The sequence below is a fragment of the Mytilus californianus genome, unplaced genomic scaffold (genome assembly GCF_021869535.1).
Source record: "Mytilus californianus isolate M0D057914Y unplaced genomic scaffold, xbMytCali1.0.p SCAF_4, whole genome shotgun sequence".
NCBI classification, from domain to species: Eukaryota; Metazoa; Mollusca; class Bivalvia; order Mytilida; family Mytilidae; genus Mytilus; species Mytilus californianus.
The window spans coordinates 3,571,185-3,590,038 of NW_026262690.1; the positions used below are offsets into that span (position 1 = coordinate 3,571,185).

At 38.8% G+C, this 18,854-nt stretch overlaps 2 protein-coding genes across 2 annotated transcripts in view; both read right to left on the reverse strand.

Annotated features, from left to right (window-relative positions):
• Window positions 1-18,854, reverse strand: part of LOC127737308 (uncharacterized) — a 160,941-nt gene that overhangs the window by 62,082 nt on the left and 80,005 nt on the right. The gene's annotated exons all lie outside the window — the stretch shown is intronic.
• Window positions 10,241-18,038, reverse strand: LOC127737305 (uncharacterized). Its single transcript, XM_052247892.1, has 4 exons — window positions 17,823-18,038; window positions 16,303-16,408; window positions 12,714-12,793; window positions 10,241-10,761 (listed from the first exon to the last, which is right to left on the reverse strand). Exons 1-4 carry the CDS (start codon window positions 17,932-17,934, stop codon window positions 10,580-10,582), a joined length of 480 nt encoding a protein of 159 aa, XP_052103852.1. The 5' UTR covers window positions 17,935-18,038; the 3' UTR covers window positions 10,241-10,579.

An 18,854-nucleotide genomic window follows, 5' to 3' on the forward strand; every position in this document is an offset into this window, starting at 1 on the left:
TGGGACAGACTCACATATGTGGCTGAGTTTAACATGCTTGTGATCGCTCAACCCTCTCCTTAACCTGGTACAGGTACACCTATGTGGCGGGGTTTAACATGTTTGTGATTGCTAAACTCCACCCCTAACCTGGATCAGACACAAATATGTGGCGGGGTTTAACATGCTTGTGATTGCCAAACCCTCAACCTAACTAGTGAAAGACACATATATGTGACATGGTTTAACATGCTTGTAATCGATCAACCCTTCCCCAAACTGGGACAGTCACACATATGTGGCGGGGTTTAAGTTGTGTAAGTCTCTTATCCTCTTCATCCTCAGTTGTGTATTATTAAATACAAAATAATGTATATTGTGCTGATTTGACATTTGGGTTGTCTTTCGTTTCATGTAACAACAGAAAACTAAGATCTACGATTGACAACTACGATGCAACTGTAGTTTTTGTTTTAAGATAACAAAATCTGAGGGAATCACATGAACTCCAATCGGAGCAGGATCAGGTTGTCGACAGCATTATATGCATTACCCGCCATGCTAATCTATTATCGAAGAAATGCTTGCGATCGCTCAATCCTCCCCTAACCTGGGACAGACACACATATGTGGCGGGGTTTAACATACCTGTGATCGCTCAAAACTCCCCCTAACCTGGGAAAGGTACACATATGTGGCAGGGTTTAACATGTTTGGGATCGCTTAACTCCAACCCTTACCTGGGACAGACACAAATATGTGGCGGGGTTTAACATGATTGTGATCCGCAAACCCTCAACCTAACTAGTGAAAGACACATATATGTGACATGGTTTAACATGCTTGTAATCGATCAACCCTCCCCTAAACTGGGACAGTCACACATATGTGAGGGGGTTTTAGTTGTGTAAGTCTCTTATCCTCTTCATCCTCAGTTGTGTATTATTAAATACAAAATAATGTATATTGTGCTGATTTGAAATTTGGTTGTCTTTCGTTTCATGTAACAACAGAAAACTAAGATCTACGATTGACAACTACGATGCAACTGTAGTTTTTGTTTTAAGATAACAAAATCTGAGGGAATCACATGAACTCTAATCGGAGCAGGACCAGGTTGTCGACAGCATTATATGCATTACCCGCCATACTAATCCATTATCGAAGAAATGCTTGTGATTGCTCAACCCTCCCCATACCTGGGACAGACACACATATGTGGCGGGGTTTAACATACATGTGATCGCTGAAACTCCCCCTAACCTGGGATAGGTACACATATGTGGCGGGGTTTAACATGTTTGTGATCGCTAACACCCCCCCCCCCCCCACTAACCTGGTTCAGACTCACATATGTGGCTGAGTTTAACATCCTTATGATCGCTCAACCCTCTCCCTAACCTGGGACAGGTACACATATGTGGCGGGGTTTAACATGTTTGTGATCGCTAAACTCCAACCCTAACCTGGGACAGACACCAATATGTGGCTGAGTTTAACATGCTTCCGATCGCTCAACCCTCTCATTAACCTGGGACAAGTACACATATGTGGCGGGGTTTAACATGTTTGTGATCGCTAAACTCCACCCCTAACCTGGGACAGACACAAATATGTGGCGGGGTTTAACATGCTTGTGATCGCCAAACCCTCCCCCTAACCTGGGACAGACTCACATATGTGGCTGAGTTTTACATGCTTGTGATCGCTCAACCCTCTCCTTAACCTGGGACAGGTACACATATGTGGCGGGGTTTAACATGTTTGTGATTGCTTAACTCCACCCCTAACCTGGATCAGACACAAATATGTGGCGGGGTTTAACATGCTTGTGATTGCCAAACCCTCAACCTAACTAGTGAAGGACACATATATGTGACATAGTTTAACATGCTTGTAATCGATCAACCCTTCCCCAAACTTGGACAGTCACACATATGTGGCGGGGTTTAAGTTGTGTAAGTCTCTTATCCTCTTCATCCTCAGTTGTGTATTATTAAATACAAAATAATGTTTATTGTGCTGATTTGACATTTGGGTTGTCTTTCGTTTCATGTAACAACAGAAAACTAAGATCTACGATTGACAACTACGATGCAACTGTAGGTTTTGTTTTAAGATAACAAAATCTGAGGGAATCACATGAACTCCAATCGGAGCAGGACCAGGTTTTCGACAGCATTATATGCATTACCCGCCATGCTAATCCATTATCGAAGAAATGCTTGTGATTGCTCAACCCTCCCCTAACCTGGGACAGACACATATATGTGGCGGGGTTTAACATACCTGTGATCGCTCAAAACTCCCCCTAACCTGGGACAGGTACACATATGTGGCGGGGTTTAACATGCTTGTGATCGCTAAACTCCCCCACTAACCTGGGACAGACTCACATATGTGGCTGAGTTTAACATGCTTGTGATCGCTCAACCCTCTCCCTAACCTGGGACAGGTACACATATGTGGCGGGGTTTAATATGTTTGTGATCGCTAAACTCCACCCCAAACCTGGGACAGACACAAATATCTGGCGGGGTTCAACATGCTTGTGATCGCCAAACCCTCATCCTAACTAGTGACAGACACATATATGTGACATGGTTTAACATGCTTGTGATCGTTCAACCCTCCCCTAATCTTGGACAGACACATATATGTGGCGGGGTTTAACATACCTATGATCGCTCAAATTTCCCCCTTACCTGGGACAGGTACACATATGTGGCGGGGTTTAACATACATGTGATCGCTCAAACTCCCCCTTACCTGGGATAGGTACACATATGTGGCGGGGTTTAACATGTTTGTGATCGCTAACCCCCCCCCCCCCCCCCCCTAACCTGGTTCAGACTCACATATGTGGCTGAGTTTAACATCCTTGTGATCGCTCAACCCTCTCCCTAACCTGGGACAGGTACACATATGTGGCGGGGTTTAACATGTTTGTGATCGCTAAACTCCAACCATAACCTGGGACAGACACCAATATGTGGCTGAGTTTAACATGCTTGTGATCGCTCAACCCTCTCCCTAACCTGGGACAGGTACACATATGTGGCGGGGTTTAACATGCTTGTGATCGCCAAACCCTCCCCCTAACCTGGGATAGACTCACATATGTGGCTGAGTTTAACATGCTTGTGATCGCTCAACCCTCTCCTTAACCTGGGACAGGTACACATATGTGGCGGGGCTTAACATGTTTGTGATTGCTAAACTCCACCCCTAACCTGGATCAGACACAAATATGTGGCGGGGTTTAACATGCTTGTGATTGCCAAACCCTCATTTAACTAGTGAAAGACACATATATGTGACATGGTTTAACATGCTTGTAATCGATCAACCCTTCCCCAAACTGGGGCAGTCACACATATGTGGCGGGGTTTAAGTTGTGTAAGTCTCTTATCCTCTTCATCCTCAGTTGTGTATTATTAAATACAAAATAATGTACATTGTGCTGATTTGACATTTGGGTTGTCTTTCGTTTCATGTAACAACAGAAAACTAAGATATACGATTGACAACTACGATGCAACTGTAGGTCTTGTTTTAAGATAACAAAATCTGAGGGAATCACATGAACTCCAATCGGAGCAGCACCAGGTTTTCGACAGCATTATATGCATTACCCGCCATGCTAATCCATTATCGAAGAAATGCTTGTGATTGCTCAACCCTCCCCCTAACCTGGGACAGACACATATATGTGGCGGGGTTTAACATACCTGTGATCGCTCAAAACTCCCCCTAACTTGGGACAGGTACACATATGTGGCGGGGTTTAACATGCTTGTGATCGCTAAACCCCCCCCCCCCCCCCCCCCACTTACCTGGGACAGACTCACATATGTGGCTGAGTTTAACATGCTTGTGATCGCTCAACCCTCTCCTTAACCTGGGACAGGTACACATATGTGGCGGGGTTTAACATGTTTGTGATTGCTAAACTCCACCCCTAACCTGGATCAGACACAAATATGTGGCGGGGTTTAACATGCTTGAGTTTGCCAAACCCTCAACCTAACTAGTGAAAGACACATATATGTGACATGGTTTAACATGCTTGTAATCGATCAACCCTTCCCCAAACTGGGACAGTCACACATATGTGGCGGGGTTTAAGTTGTGTAAGTCTCTTATCCTCTTCATCCTCAGTTGTGTATTATTAAATACAAAATAATGTACATTGTGCTGATTTGACATTTGGGTTGTCTTTCGTTTCATGTAACAACAGAAAACTATGATCTACGATTGACAACTACGATGCAACTGTAGGTTTTGTTTTAAGATAACAAAATCTGAGGGGATCACATGAACTCGAATCGGAGCAGGACCAGGTTTTCGACAGCATTATATGCATTACCCGCCATGCTAATCCATTATCGAAGAAATGCTTGTGATTGCTCAACCCTCCCCTAACCTGGGACAGACACATATATGTGGCGGGGTTTAACATACCTGTGATCGCTCAAAACTCCCCCTAACCTGGGACAGGTACACATATGTGGCGGGGTTTAACATGCTTGTGATCGCTAAACCCCCCCACTAACCTGGGACAGACTCACATATGTGGCTGAGTTTAACATGCTTGTGATCGCTCAACCCTCTCCCTAACCTGGGACAGGTACACATATGTGGTGGGGTTTAACATGTTTGTGATGGCTAAACTCCACCCCAAACCTGGGACAGACACAAATATCTGGCGGGGTTCAACATGCTTGTGATCGCCAAACCCTCATCCTAACTAGTGACAGACACATATATGTGACATGGTTTAACATGCTTGTGATCGCTCAACCCTCCCCTAATCTGGGACAGACACATATATGTGGCGGGGTTTTACATACCTATGATCGCTCAAATTTCCCCCTAACCTGGGACAGGTACATATATGTGGCGGGGTTTAACCTGCTTGTGATCGCTAAATCCCCCCCACTAACCTAGGACAGACTCACATATGTGGCTGAGTTTAACATGCTTGTGATCGCTCAACCCTCTCCCTAACCTGGGACAGGTACACATATGTGGCGGGGTTTAACATGTTTGTGATCGCTAAACTCCACCCCTAACCTGGGACAGATACAAATATTTGGCGGGGTTTAACATGTTTGTGATTGCTCAACCCTCTCCCTAACCTGGGACAGGTACACATATGTGGCGGGGTTTATCATGTTTGTGATCGCTAAACTCCACCCCTAACCTGGGACAGACACAAATATGTGGCGGGGTTTAACATGCTTGTGGTCGCCAAACCCTCATCCTAAATAATGAAAGACACATATATGTGACATGGTTTAACATGCTTGTGATTGATCAACCCTCCCCTAAACTGGGACTGGTACACAGGTGGCGGGGTTTAACATGCTTGTGATTGCTCAACCCTCCCCTAACCATGGACAGTCACACATATGTGGCGGGGTTTTAGTTGTGTAAGTCTCTTATCCTCTTCATCATCAGTTGTGTATTATCAAATACAAAATAATGTATATTGTGCTGATTTGAAAATCTGGTTGTCTTTCTTTTCATGTAACAAAAGAAAACTTAGATCTACGATTGACAACTACGATGCAACTGTTGTTTTTGTTTTAAGATAACAAAATCTGAGGGAATCACATGAACTCCAATCGGAGCAGGACCAGGTTGTCGACAGCATTATATGCATTACCCGCCATGCTAATTCATTATCGAAGAAATGCTTGTGATTGTTTAACCCTCCCCTAACCTGGGACAGACACACATATGTGGCGGGGTTTAACATACCTGTGATCGCTCAAAACTCCCCCTAACCTTGGACAGGTACACATATGTGGCGGGGTTTAACATGCTTGTGATCGCTAAACCCCCCCTCTCCCCCACTAACCTGGGACAGACTCACATATGTGGCTGAGTTTAACATGCTTGTGATTGCTCAACCCTCTCCCTAACCTGGGACAGGTACACATATGTGGCGGTGTTTAACATGTTTGTGATCGCTTAACGCCAACCCTAACCTGGGACAGACACAAAATTGTGGCACAAATATGTGGCTGAGTTTAAGATGCTTGTGATCGCTCAACCCTTTCCCTAACCTGGGACAGGTACACATTTGTGGCGGGGTTTAACATGTTTGCGATCGCTACACTCCACCCCTAAACTGGGACAGACACAAATATCTGGCGGGGTTTAACATGCTTCTGATTGCCAAACCCTCATCCTAACTAGTGAAAGACACATATATGTGACATGGTTTAACATGCTAAAATTGGCGGGGTTTAACATACCTGTGATCGCTCAAAACTCCCCCTAACCTGGGAAAGGTACACATATGTGGCAGGGTTTAACATGCTTGTGATCGATCAACCCCAGTAGCGGATCCAGAACTTTTCATAAGGGGGGACCCGCTGGATGACCTAAGGGGGGGCCCGCTCCAGTCATGCTTCAGTGATTCCCTATATAATCAACCAAATTTTTCCCACCAAAGGGGGGGTTTCGGGCCCCCCAGGGCCTCCCCCCCCTGGATCCGCCTATGCTCAACCCTCCCCCTAACCTGGGACAGACTCACATATTTGGCTGAGTTTAACATGCTTGTGATCGCTCAACCCTCTCCTTTACCTGGGAGAGGTACACATATGTGGCGGGGTTTAACATGTTTGTGATCGCTAAACTCCACCCCTAACCTGGGACAGACACAAATATGTGGCTGAGTTTAACAAGCTTGTGATCGCTCAACCCTCTCCCTAACCTCGGACAGGTACACATATGTGGCGGGGTTTAACATGTTTGTGATTGCGAAACTCCACCCCTAACCTGGGACAGACACAAATATGTGGCGGGGTTTAAACCCTCATCCTAACTAGTGAAAGACACATATATGTGATATGGTTTAACCTGCTTGTGATCGATCAACCCTCCCCTAAACTGGGACTGGTACACATATGTGGCGGGATTTAACATGCTTGTGATCGATCAACCCTCCCATAAACTAGGACTGGTACACATGTGTGGCGGGGTTTAACATGCTTGTGATCGATCAGCCCTCCCCTAAACTGGGACTGGTACACATATGTGGCGGGGTTTAACATGCTTTTGATCGATCAACCCTCCCCTAAAATGGGACTGGTAAACATATTTGGCTAGGTTAGCATGCTCGTGATCGATCAACCCTCCCCTAAACTGGGACTGATACACATGTGTGACTAGGTTTACCTGCTTGTGATCGATCAACCCTCCCCTAAACTGGGACTGGTACACATATGTGGCGGGGTTTAACATGCTTTTGATCGATCCACCCTCCCCTAAACTGGGACTGGTACACATATGTGGAAGGGTTTAACATGCTTTTGATCGTTCAACCCTCAATGTGGAGCAGTGGTGTAACAGCAAAACATTAAAATCAAATGAAAATAGCTTATCTCATCGAGTCAACACAAGGCTATGAAAATAACTTAAAAAGCTAGTTCAACGCCAATCACATCTAATATATCAATCATGTATATTTTTTAGTTGTGTAAGTCTCTTATCCTCTTCATCCTCAGTTGTGTATTATTAAATACAAAATAATGAATATTATGCTAATTTGAAATTTGGGTTGTCTTTCGTTTCATGTAACAACAGAAAACTAAGATCTACGATTGACAACTACGATGCAACTGTGGTTTTTGTTTTAAGATAACAAAATCTGAGGGAATCACATGAACTCCAATCGGAGCAGGACCAGGTTGTCGACAGCATTATATGCATTACCCGCCATGCTAATCCATTATCGAAGAAATTCGTTGTGTCAACTATGTCATGAGGGCAACCATATATCTAGCGTTAAAACAATAGAAAAATTAAAAAAAACCACACCGGTGGTTTCACGAAAAAGTCGACAGGATAAAGGCGCTATAAATTGACTTATAAAGGGAATGATAGACAACAGATACACCAAGATTCAAACAACATGTCAAAGATAAAGGACTCCAGTCAGTAACTTGTGCCGATTTGGGTTTGGAGAAATTAAAAGGAAGTAACAATTTAATCGAAAAATACTTTTATGGTCTAAATACTCATATGGTCCGACACGTTAATAACCAAACGAGTATATACTAATATGGTCAGACCTATGGTCAGACCATATGATAATACGCATATGGTTGTTACCATACACGTATGTCCAAATACTCATATGGTCCGGATCATATACATTCTATAGACAAAGCACATAAACAAAAATGAAAGATAAGAAAACAAAAAAAGACCATATCACAATAACACACTGGCGTGATGTATCAATACCGAGCCACGCCAAAAGAAAATTACAAAAAACAGACTAAACAGTAAAGGTTAAAGATATAAGAAAAGGAAAGGATTGTTTCTGCCTAAAACATGTTAAAGATGGAAAATTGTTATGGGCGTTACCAATCCTTTTTGTATGGCGGCATGAAAATCTGAACGAGAAAAAAATATGTAAAAAAGTTGTCAAAAGATATAATTTGAGATCTGTAGTAGCTGTAGAACTGTTTATAACTGTCAATGTATGTGTTTGAGATCTGTAGTAGATCTGTAGTAGCTGTAGAACTGTTTACAACTGTCAATGTATGTGTTTTAGATCTGTAGTAGATGTAGAACTGTTTACAACTGTCAATGTATGTGTTTGAGATCTGTAGTAGCTGTAGAACTGTTTACAACTGTCAATGTATGTGTTTGAGATCTGTAGTTGTAGAACTGTTTACAACTGTCAATGTATGTGTTTGAGATCTGTAGTAGCTGTAGAACTGTTTTCAACTGTCAATGTATGTGTTTGAGATCTGTAGTAGCTGTAGAACTGTTTACAACTGTCAATGTACGTGTTTGAGATCTGTAGTAGCTGTAGAACTGTTTACAACTGTCAATGTGCGTGTTTGAGATCTGTAGTAGCTGTAGAACTGTTTACAACTGTCAATGTATGTGTTTTAGATCTGTAGTAGATGTAGAACTGTTTACAACTGTCAATGTATGTGTTTGAGATCTGTAGTAGCTGTAGAACTGTTTACAACTGTCAATGTATGTGTTTGAGATCTGTAGTTGTAGAACTGTTTACAACTGTCAATGTATGTGTTTGAGATCTGTAGTAGCTGTAGAACTGTTTTCAACTGTCAATGCATGTGTTTGAGATCTGTAGTAGCTGTAGAACTGTTTACAACTGTCAATGTACGTGTTTGAGATCTGTAGTAGCTGTAGAACTGTTTACAACTGTCAATGTGCGTGTTTGAGATCTGTAGTAGCTGTAGAACTGTTTACAACTGTCAATGTATGTGTTTTAGATCTGTAGTAGATGTAGAACTGTTTACAACTGTCGATGTATGTGTTTGAGATCTGTAGTAGCTGTAGAACTGTTTACAACTGTCAATGTATGTGTTTGAGATCTGTAGTTGTAGAACTGTTTACAACTGTCAATGTATGTGTTTGAGATCTGTAGTAGCTGTAGAACTGTTTACAACTGTCAATGTACGTGTTTGAGATCTGTAGTAGCTGTAGAACTGTTTACAACTGTCAATGTGCGTGTTTGAGATCTGTAGTAGCTGTAGAACTGTTTACAACTGTCAATGTACGTGTTTGAGATCTGTAGTAGCTGTAGAACTGTTTGCAACTGTCAATGTGCGTGTTTGAGATCTGTAGTAGCTGTAGAACTGTTTACAACTGTCAATGTATGTGTTTGAGATCTGTTGTAGCTGTAGAACTGTTTACAACTGTCAATGTATGTGTTTGAGATCTGTAGTAGCTGTAGAAATGTTTACAACTGTCAATGTATGTGTTTGAGATCTATAGTAGCTGTATAACTGTTTACAACTGTCAATGTATGTGTTTGAGATATGTAGAAGTTGTATAACTGTTTACAACTGTCAATGTATGTGTTTGAGATCTGTAGAAGCTGTAGAACTGTTTACAACTATCAATGTATATGTTTGAGATCTGTAGTAGCTGTAGAAATGTTTACAACTGTCAATGCATATGTTTGATATCTGTAGTAGCTGTAGAACTGTTTACAACTGTCAATGTATGTGTTTGAGATAAGTAGTAGCTGTAGAACTGTTTACAACTGTCAATGTATATGTTTGAGATCTATAGTAGCTGTAGAACTGTTTACAACTGTCAATGTATGTGTTTGAGATCTGTAGTAGCTGTAGAACTGTTTACAACTGTCAATATATGTGTTTGACTAACAAAAGGTATTGTCCGGGTTGTTTCTTCAAAAAAATTGATGACCAGTCGTACTGAAAGAAAATAACTCCATAATATAGGTAAATGGTAATAATTTAACAAAAATGAATACTGACTGCATTCATCAAGATTGCATATAAATACATGTATATATTATAATATTACAGAATAATAAAAAATAGATAAATGATGCATTCTAAAAGAAGGAAAGAAAGAAATCAGTAAACAAAAATTCCACATTTAAATATCCCTTCTCCAAAGTTATTGATTGTTTCTAGCAAATTATTAATTTAGATAGAGAAGGTTTGTAAATATTGGAAGCAGCACTTATCGCTTTGCATGTCTTGTCTTTATTCTACACTATTAATAAATTGAATGTAACAATACAATTGTGTAACAGTTTGACTTCAAGCATAATTATCTTCTTTTATAATTAGGATTTAAGAGGTAGGCTTTCTTGTTGATATCCTGTTGGTGGAAATGCTGCCATTGGATATCCTGTTTGCGGATATGCTGCCTGTGAATAGCCTGTCTGATGATATCCTTGTTGCTCTGGTGGCATTATAACAACACCGCTCTGTGCTTGAAGACGAGTTCCACGAGAGCTAGATCTACCTGCGGTAGAAAATATACACATATACCGCAGAAGCTATCATATACTAGTGTTTTAATATTTCAATTTATTTTTTAAATGAAAAGATACTAAATCATACTGTTTCTATGGACTTAAGACGTATCTTCAAAACTTGAATGCTACAATAATGGCTAGTTCTGTTTAAGCACCTCACAACACATCACTCTTTGCAACAAACTAGCAGGTTTGTCTTTAGAATTACCACATTTTTAGTTATACTAAATTCATTTCGACCTAAAAATCACTTTTGAGCTTCTCTAGTTTAACCGAACAATGAAAATGAAAATAGAATGAATTCATTTTTTCACATGTGTGTTATATCTAAAAAAAAATCTTTATAAAAATTCTTATAAACACTTTAGCGACACAAAAAAAAATCCTTCATTCATTTCAATGAGACAATATAAAATAAGGAGATGTGGTATGATTTCCAATGAGACAGCAATCCACCAAGACCAAACAACATAGATGTAGGCAACTATAGTACGGCCTTCAATAATGAGCAACACCCACACCACATAAAGATAATAAATGGCCCCGACATGGCAAAATGTCAAACCATTGAAACGACATACCAACGACCTGATTTTTGTACAAAACAGCAAACGAAAAACTAGTATATTTATACATGCTATTGGTTAGAACTTTCCCGTCATCGTCCCCCGCGCGACGCTTTGCGGGGGACATTGAAATACCGGGCGTCCGTGCGTGCGGTCATGTTAGCGCTCTCACATGACTTGCCAGATTTTTATAAAACTTATATCATAGTTTTTATATCAGCAATGTGTCGGACAAGTTCGAAAATAAGTGCCGAGCAATTATTTAAAAAAAAAGAGTTATGCCCCTTAGAAATATTAATCATATGGAAAATTTAATTGTTAGCATTCTCATGTGTGCAATTCTTGTCAAATTTTAATGAAACTTATATATCATAGGTTAATATCAGCAATGTCTAGGATAAGTTCGAAAATCAGTGCCGATCAAATATTTTTTAATGAGTTATGCCCTTTGAAATATTGATTATATTGGAAACTGCATTGTATTTGTTCTCAAGTCTTCATTTCTATAAGATATTTGTAAAAAGTTTTAAAGAACAAACGAATAAGTTTTTTTTATCTATTGCCCTTGGATAGATAAAATATTTTTACTGCGGGGGACATTGGAACTCTGTTCTTTCATTATAATTAGCAAGAGTATAAAGCAAACTTAAGATCAACAATATAATATTTTTTGTTGAAAACGGTTTAATATGACACATAAAAGGTTATCTATTTGTGGAAATCATCCATTTTAATTTGTCACATGTCTTTTTTCAAAACGTATATATACAAACACACACACACACGCACGCACGCACGCACGCACACATATACGAATATAAATGTCTTTCAGTACTATAATATTTTATCTGATTCGTATGAATTTTTCAATATCGTTTCACAAATCTTTTATTTTTAATTAGACTATATATTTTGTGTATATACAGTGTGTATATAGATCATATAAATAAGAAGATGTGGTATGAGTGCCAATGAGACAACTCTCCATCCAAGTCACAATGTATAAACAGTTAACAATTATAGGTCAAAGTATGGCCTTCAACACGGAGCCTTGGCTCACACCGAACAGCAAGCTATAAAGGGCCTAAAAATGACTAGTGTAAAACAATTCAAACAGGAAAAACAACGGTCTAATCTATATAAAAAACGAGAAACGAGAAACACTTATAAACCACACCAACAAACGACAACCGCTGAACAACAGGCTCCTGGGTCGTGTTTTAGATGATACTGACGAATAGATACACACCACAAGCCCTTGTCTCTGAAAACAAGTGCCTGTGATATACATATTCAATCGAGAGTCGCATATGAACACACACATCGCAATTATATATATGAACATATTAGAAAAATAATGGTGATTAACAAACCTCTACGACAACATATTACGATAATTGCTATAACAATTCCCACACCAAACAGTACGCCTATCACAATTCCAATAATGGCTCTGAAATCATAAATAAGTGATCGATATATCTATTGACCCACATTGCCATTGATCGAGAAAATGGTCAAACAAAGTGTCAGCTATAAATCATGCCTGCATGCATTATGATGCTAAATCTAACATGAAATCAAATGTATTATCGTTTAAGGTTTTCGCAATTATTTATTGAAAAAAATCTGAAGCATTTTGTATACTGAGATGAATACCACACATCAAAACACAAAGGGCAAGGTTCACTTTTGGCAAAATATGGCCTTAATCTAAATTTTCTTTTAAGATATCAAAACGTTCACCATTTGTTCATTAAAGGATCTATTTTTAAAGCTTAAATCATAGGTAAAACAAAGCTCTTCATGATAGTACCGTATAAGCTTCAAAGTCATCACATTTACAGCTGACACTTTGTTTGACCTTTTTCTTTTGCATATATACAACACAAATTGTATCAACAGGTCAAATTAACACGAAAGTACGATTTGAGAGTACTCGCAGTTACTGAATGCTAGTTAAAAGCCTAGATACGACGATGACCATACAGTGATTCATTTGTAAGTTCCTGTTCATGCATAGCCGTATAAGAGACACTTATCCTTCATTTAGACATAATTCAGTACAAGTACATACATATAGCCCGTCAAAGAGACACTTACTCTACATTATGACACAATTGAGTACAAATACATACATATCAGTCTAGAAGACACTTACCCTACAGTAAATGAGTTCAAGTACATGCATAGGCATTAAGGAGACACTTACCCTACAGTAAACCACAATTGAGTACCATTATATATAATTATATATATCTGTCAAAGTGACACTTACCATACAGTGAGACACAATTGAGTACTAGTACACACATAGCCGTCGATGTGACACTTACCCTACTGTAAGACACAATTGAATACCAGTACATACTAGTACATAACCACCAAGGAGACACTTACCCTATATTTAGACACAATCGAGTACTAGTACATACATAACCATCAAGGAGACACTTACCCTACTGTAAGACACAATTGAGAACTAGTACATACATAGCCGTCAAGAAGACACTTACCCTACAGTTAGACACAATTGAGTACCAGTACATATTTAGCCGCCAAGGTGACATTTACCCTACAGTAAGACACAATTGAGTACCATTATATATATATCCGTCAAGGTGACACTTACCTTACAGTTAGACATAATTGAGTACCAGTACATACATAGCCGTCAAGGAAACACTTACCCTACTGTAAGACACAATCGAGTACTAGTACATACATAGCCGTCAAGGTGACACTTATCCTACAGTAAGACACAATCGAGTACTAGTACATACATAGCCTTCAAGTGACACTTACCCTACAGTTAGACACAATTGAGTACCAGTACATATTTAGCCGCCAAGGTGACATTTACCCTACAGTAAGACACAATCGAGTACTAGTTCATTCATAGCCTTTAAAGTGACACTTACCCTACAGTTAGACACAATTGAGTACCAGTACATACATAGCCGTCAAGGAGACACTTACCCTACTGTAAGACACAATTGAGAACCAGTACATACTAAGCCATCAAGGAGACACATTAAACTACTGTAAGACACAATTGAGTACCAGTACATACTTAGCCTTCAAGGAGACACTAACCCTACAGTTAGACACAATTGAGTACTAGTACATACATTATAGCCGTCAAGGAGACACTTACCCTACAGTTAGACACAATTGAGTACCAGTACATACTTAGCCGTCAAGGAGCCACATTAAACTACTGTAAGACACAATTGAGTACCAGTACATACTTAGCCGTCAAGAAGACACTTACCCTACAGTTAGACACAATTGCGCACCAGTACATACATAGCCTTCAAAGTGACACTTACCCTACAGTTAGACACAATTGAGTACCAGTACATACTTAGCCGTCAAGGAGACTTATTAAACTACTGTAGGACACAATTGAATACCAGTACATACTTAGCCGTCAAAGAGACAATTACCCTACAGTTAGACACAATTGAGTACCAGTACATACATAGCCGTCAAGGACACATTTACCATACAGTTAGACACAATCGAGTACTAGTACATACATAGCCTTCAAAAAGATACTTACCCTACAGTTAGACACAATTAAGTACCAGTACATACTTAGCCTTCAAGGAGACACTTACCCTACAGTAAGACACAATTGAGTACCAGTACATACATAGCCGTCAAGGAGACACTTACCCTACAGTAAGACACAATTGAGTACCAGTACATACATAGCCGTCAATGAAACACTTACCCTACTGTAAGACACAATTGAGTACCAGTACATACATAGCCGTTAAGGACACACATTAAACTACTGTAAGACACAATTGAGTACCATTACATACTTAACCGTCAAGGAGACACTTACCCTACAGTTAGACACAATTGAGTACCAGTACATAAATAAACCGTCAAGGAAAAACACTTACCCTACAGTTAGACTCAATTAAGTACCAGTAAATACATAGCCGTCAAGGAGACACTTACCCTACTGTAAGACACAATTGAGTACCAGTACATACATAGCCGTCAAGGAGACACTTACCCTACAGTTAGACACAATTAAGTACCAGTACATACATAGCCGTCAAAGAAACACTTACCCTACTGTAAGACACAATTGAGTACCAGTACATACATAGCCGTCAAGGAGACACATTAAACTACTGTAAGACACAATTGAGTACCAGTACATACTTAGTCGTCAAGGAGACACTTACCCTACAGTAAGACACAATTGAGTACCAGTACAATATAGCCTTCAAAGTGACACTTACCCTACAGTTAGACACAATTGAGTACCAGTACATACATAGCCGTCAAGGAGACACTTACCCTACTGTTAGACACAATTGAGTACCAGTACATACATAGCCGTCAAGGAGACACTTACCCTACTGTAAGACACAAATGAGTACCAGTACATACATAGCCGTCAAGGAGACACTTACCTTACTGTAAGACACAATTGAGTACCAGTACATACATAGCCGTCAAGGAGACACTTACCCTACTGTAAGACACAAATGAGTACCAGTACATACATAGCCGTCAAGGAGACACTTACCCTACTGTAAGACACAATTGAGTACCATTACATACTTAGCCGTCAAGGAGACACATTAAACTACTGTTAGACACAATTGAGTACCAGTACATACTTAGCCGTCAAGGAGACACTTACCCTACAGTTAGACACAATTGAGTACCAGTACATACATAGCCGTCAAGAAGACACTTACCCTACTGTAAGACATAATTGAGTACCGGTACATACATAGCCGTCAAGGAGATACTTACCCTACTGTAAGACACAATTGAGTACCAGTACATACATAGCCGTCAAGGAGACACTTACCCTACTGAAAGACACAATTGAGTACCAGTACATACATAGTTGTCAAGAAGACACTTACCCTACTGTAAGACATTATTGAGTACCAGTACATACATAGCCATCAAGGAAACACTTACCCTACTGTAAGACACAATTGGGTACCAGTACATACATAGCCATTAGGACAACACCATTGTGAACCACTACAGTGGTGGTATCCAATGTAACATAAGTAATCCAAAGCTACAAAAGCAAAAAGATAACTTGAGGAAAGTTACTGATAACGTAATCAACCATGGACTCTATATCATTCAGTTACGGAATATGTCGATTATAATCAGATATCATTGCACACTACACATCTTAAAATTGGTGCACTCCTACAAAAATTATTGACATTGATTTTAAACTGGTCGTCAAAAAGTCGTATGTTGCAGTTTCTTGAAGTTATCAAAAGTGACTTCCCACGTGTTTGCTTTTAACCAATGATATTCCTAGAAGTGTATAGGAGGTAAGATAAAATGTATTATTCATTAAGCAACAACAAAAAAATAACATAATAAACCATTCGATAAACAGTTATGAAAATAAAAAAAATACTTTAAATTGGACCGGATTCCAATACGACTTAATAACCCGCATTTTCATAGATTCTAAGAACTTTTTGTCATATAAGATTCTTTAAAAAGATTAGGATAACATGCAAAGTATTTACTATCAAATCTCTAGCGTACTTAAATGTTCACTTTTTATGTTTTTATTCATTATTCTTCCCGCCCTCTCCATTTACCATGTTTGTCCCATCATATATCGGTTAAAGTTCAATAGGGCTTATGTTATGTCCTTGTTTTGTATACTATGTCGACTCTATATTGATTGATTTATTGATTGATTGATTGATTGATTGATTGATTGATTGATTGATTGATTGATTGATTGATTGATTGATTGATTGATTGATTGATTGATTGATTGTTTCATTCATTCATTCATTCATTCATTCATTCAAATTACAATTAATGGGTCTTTGTACAACTACACATTCACTCATTCATTCATTCATTCAAATAACAATTAATGGGTCTTTATAACTACACATTCATTCATTCATTCATTCATTCATTCATTCATTCTTTTTCATTCATTCATTCATTCATTCATTCACATTAATTCATTCATTCAAATTACAATTAATGGGTCTTTATACAACTAATCGTAAGTAATACTAAAATGTTCATGAGTATTTTTTTCTCGTAAGATTTTTTGCGTAATTACGGCAATGGGAATTGTTTACCATTTCCTTCTGCAAATAATTCCTAAAGAAACCTTGCGACAAATGAACCCTGGGTTTGTCCTATTATTCTTTTTAACGTAAACGTGATATATGGTAGTACCTGTATAAGATGTGTCAGCTAAGGTGTGATAACAGAAGAAAACAAAACTAGCAGCAATATGAAGCAGAAAAATGCAGCAAACACAGACGAAATTGGTCAGATCATAATTCAACATTTCCTTTATGATTAAATTTATTGATCCTGCATGGTGGGCTGTGTGCTATTTCATAGCATTTCTGTATGTTCACAGCAATCTAAATTTTAAATACAAAATGAAAATAAACTGTCGAATTAGAATTATATTCAGAAAGTTTTTTTCTTACCTGTAATTTTCCCTATGCACTGAAGCAAAATGGCCATGGGCACACTGATGCACACAAAGTATTTCATTGAGATATGTCCTGTAATTAAGGATCTCATTATATTAGGATCCATTCGAAGTTGTTATCTAAATTAAACAAACATTTGTACTGCGGACAAATGTACAGCAAGCTCTATATATGCATAGACAGATACATATATCAGTATGTGTATTTATATTTTTTTCTATCAAGCAAGTTATTTCAAAATATCGAATACTAGTACTTTACGATGCACGCAAATTCTTTACGACCTTCGCTACACAAATAAATCGACTATTTTCCAAGCAATTGATTGGTTTCCTTGCAGTAACGTTTTAGAATTGATGACCTCTTGAAGGTTAATTATTCCGAAACTGTAACAATTTCACTGAACACTGTTTTTTCAGGGAGGGAGGAGTTGCAGGGCAATAAATATTTGTTTTCAAGGAGGGAGTGGTTGCAGGGCAATAAATATTTGTTGTTCTGTTTTATTCATCTTATTCTGAACAAGAAAGACTTCTTTTTCAATTCTACGATTGTTTTTTGCTCTTTCCATATAAAATCATAGTTATTTTGTTTGATTGAGGATTTGAAAGCGATAGATTATTTCTTTTATTTTTTATTTGTTCTTAATAAGTGTTGTCCCCATCAAAAGAAAAGAATGGGTTGCCCTGTCCGTCTTCAAAATCTTAATACACGGTTAGAATCAGCATATTAAAGAACCCCAAGAATTCAAAACTTTGAATTTAACCCCATTGAAATTGGTCAAGAAATAAGCAATTTATGCAATGCATTAGAAAACTAGAGTTTTTTTTTACACTTTTTGACCTATAATTCCTTAAGGTTTGAGCCATAACCCTCAAAATCAATCCCTATCTTCCTTTTTTTGTATGGAACCTTGTGGTACAATTTCATAGAGATCCATAGACTTATACTCAAGTTATTGTCGGGGAAACAAGAAAATACTTCTTTTTTGTCCCCTTTTGCTCCCTATTTCCTTAATGGTTTAGGCCA

What these genes read in the sequence shown, in the direction of transcription:
- LOC127737305 (XM_052247892.1), bottom strand. Translation starts at nt 17,934, where the DNA reads ATGGATCCTAATATAATGAGATCCTTAATTACAGGACATATCTCAATG. An exon ending in GTGCATAGGGAAAATTACAG is followed by an intron (nt 16,409 to 17,822) that starts GTAAGAAAAAAA and finishes TTGCTTTTGTAG; the next exon opens with CTTTGGATTACTTATGTTAC. An exon ending in CGTAATATGTTGTCGTAGAG is followed by an intron (nt 10,762 to 12,713) that starts GTTTGTTAATCA and finishes TTTCTACCGCAG; the next exon opens with GTAGATCTAGCTCTCGTGGA.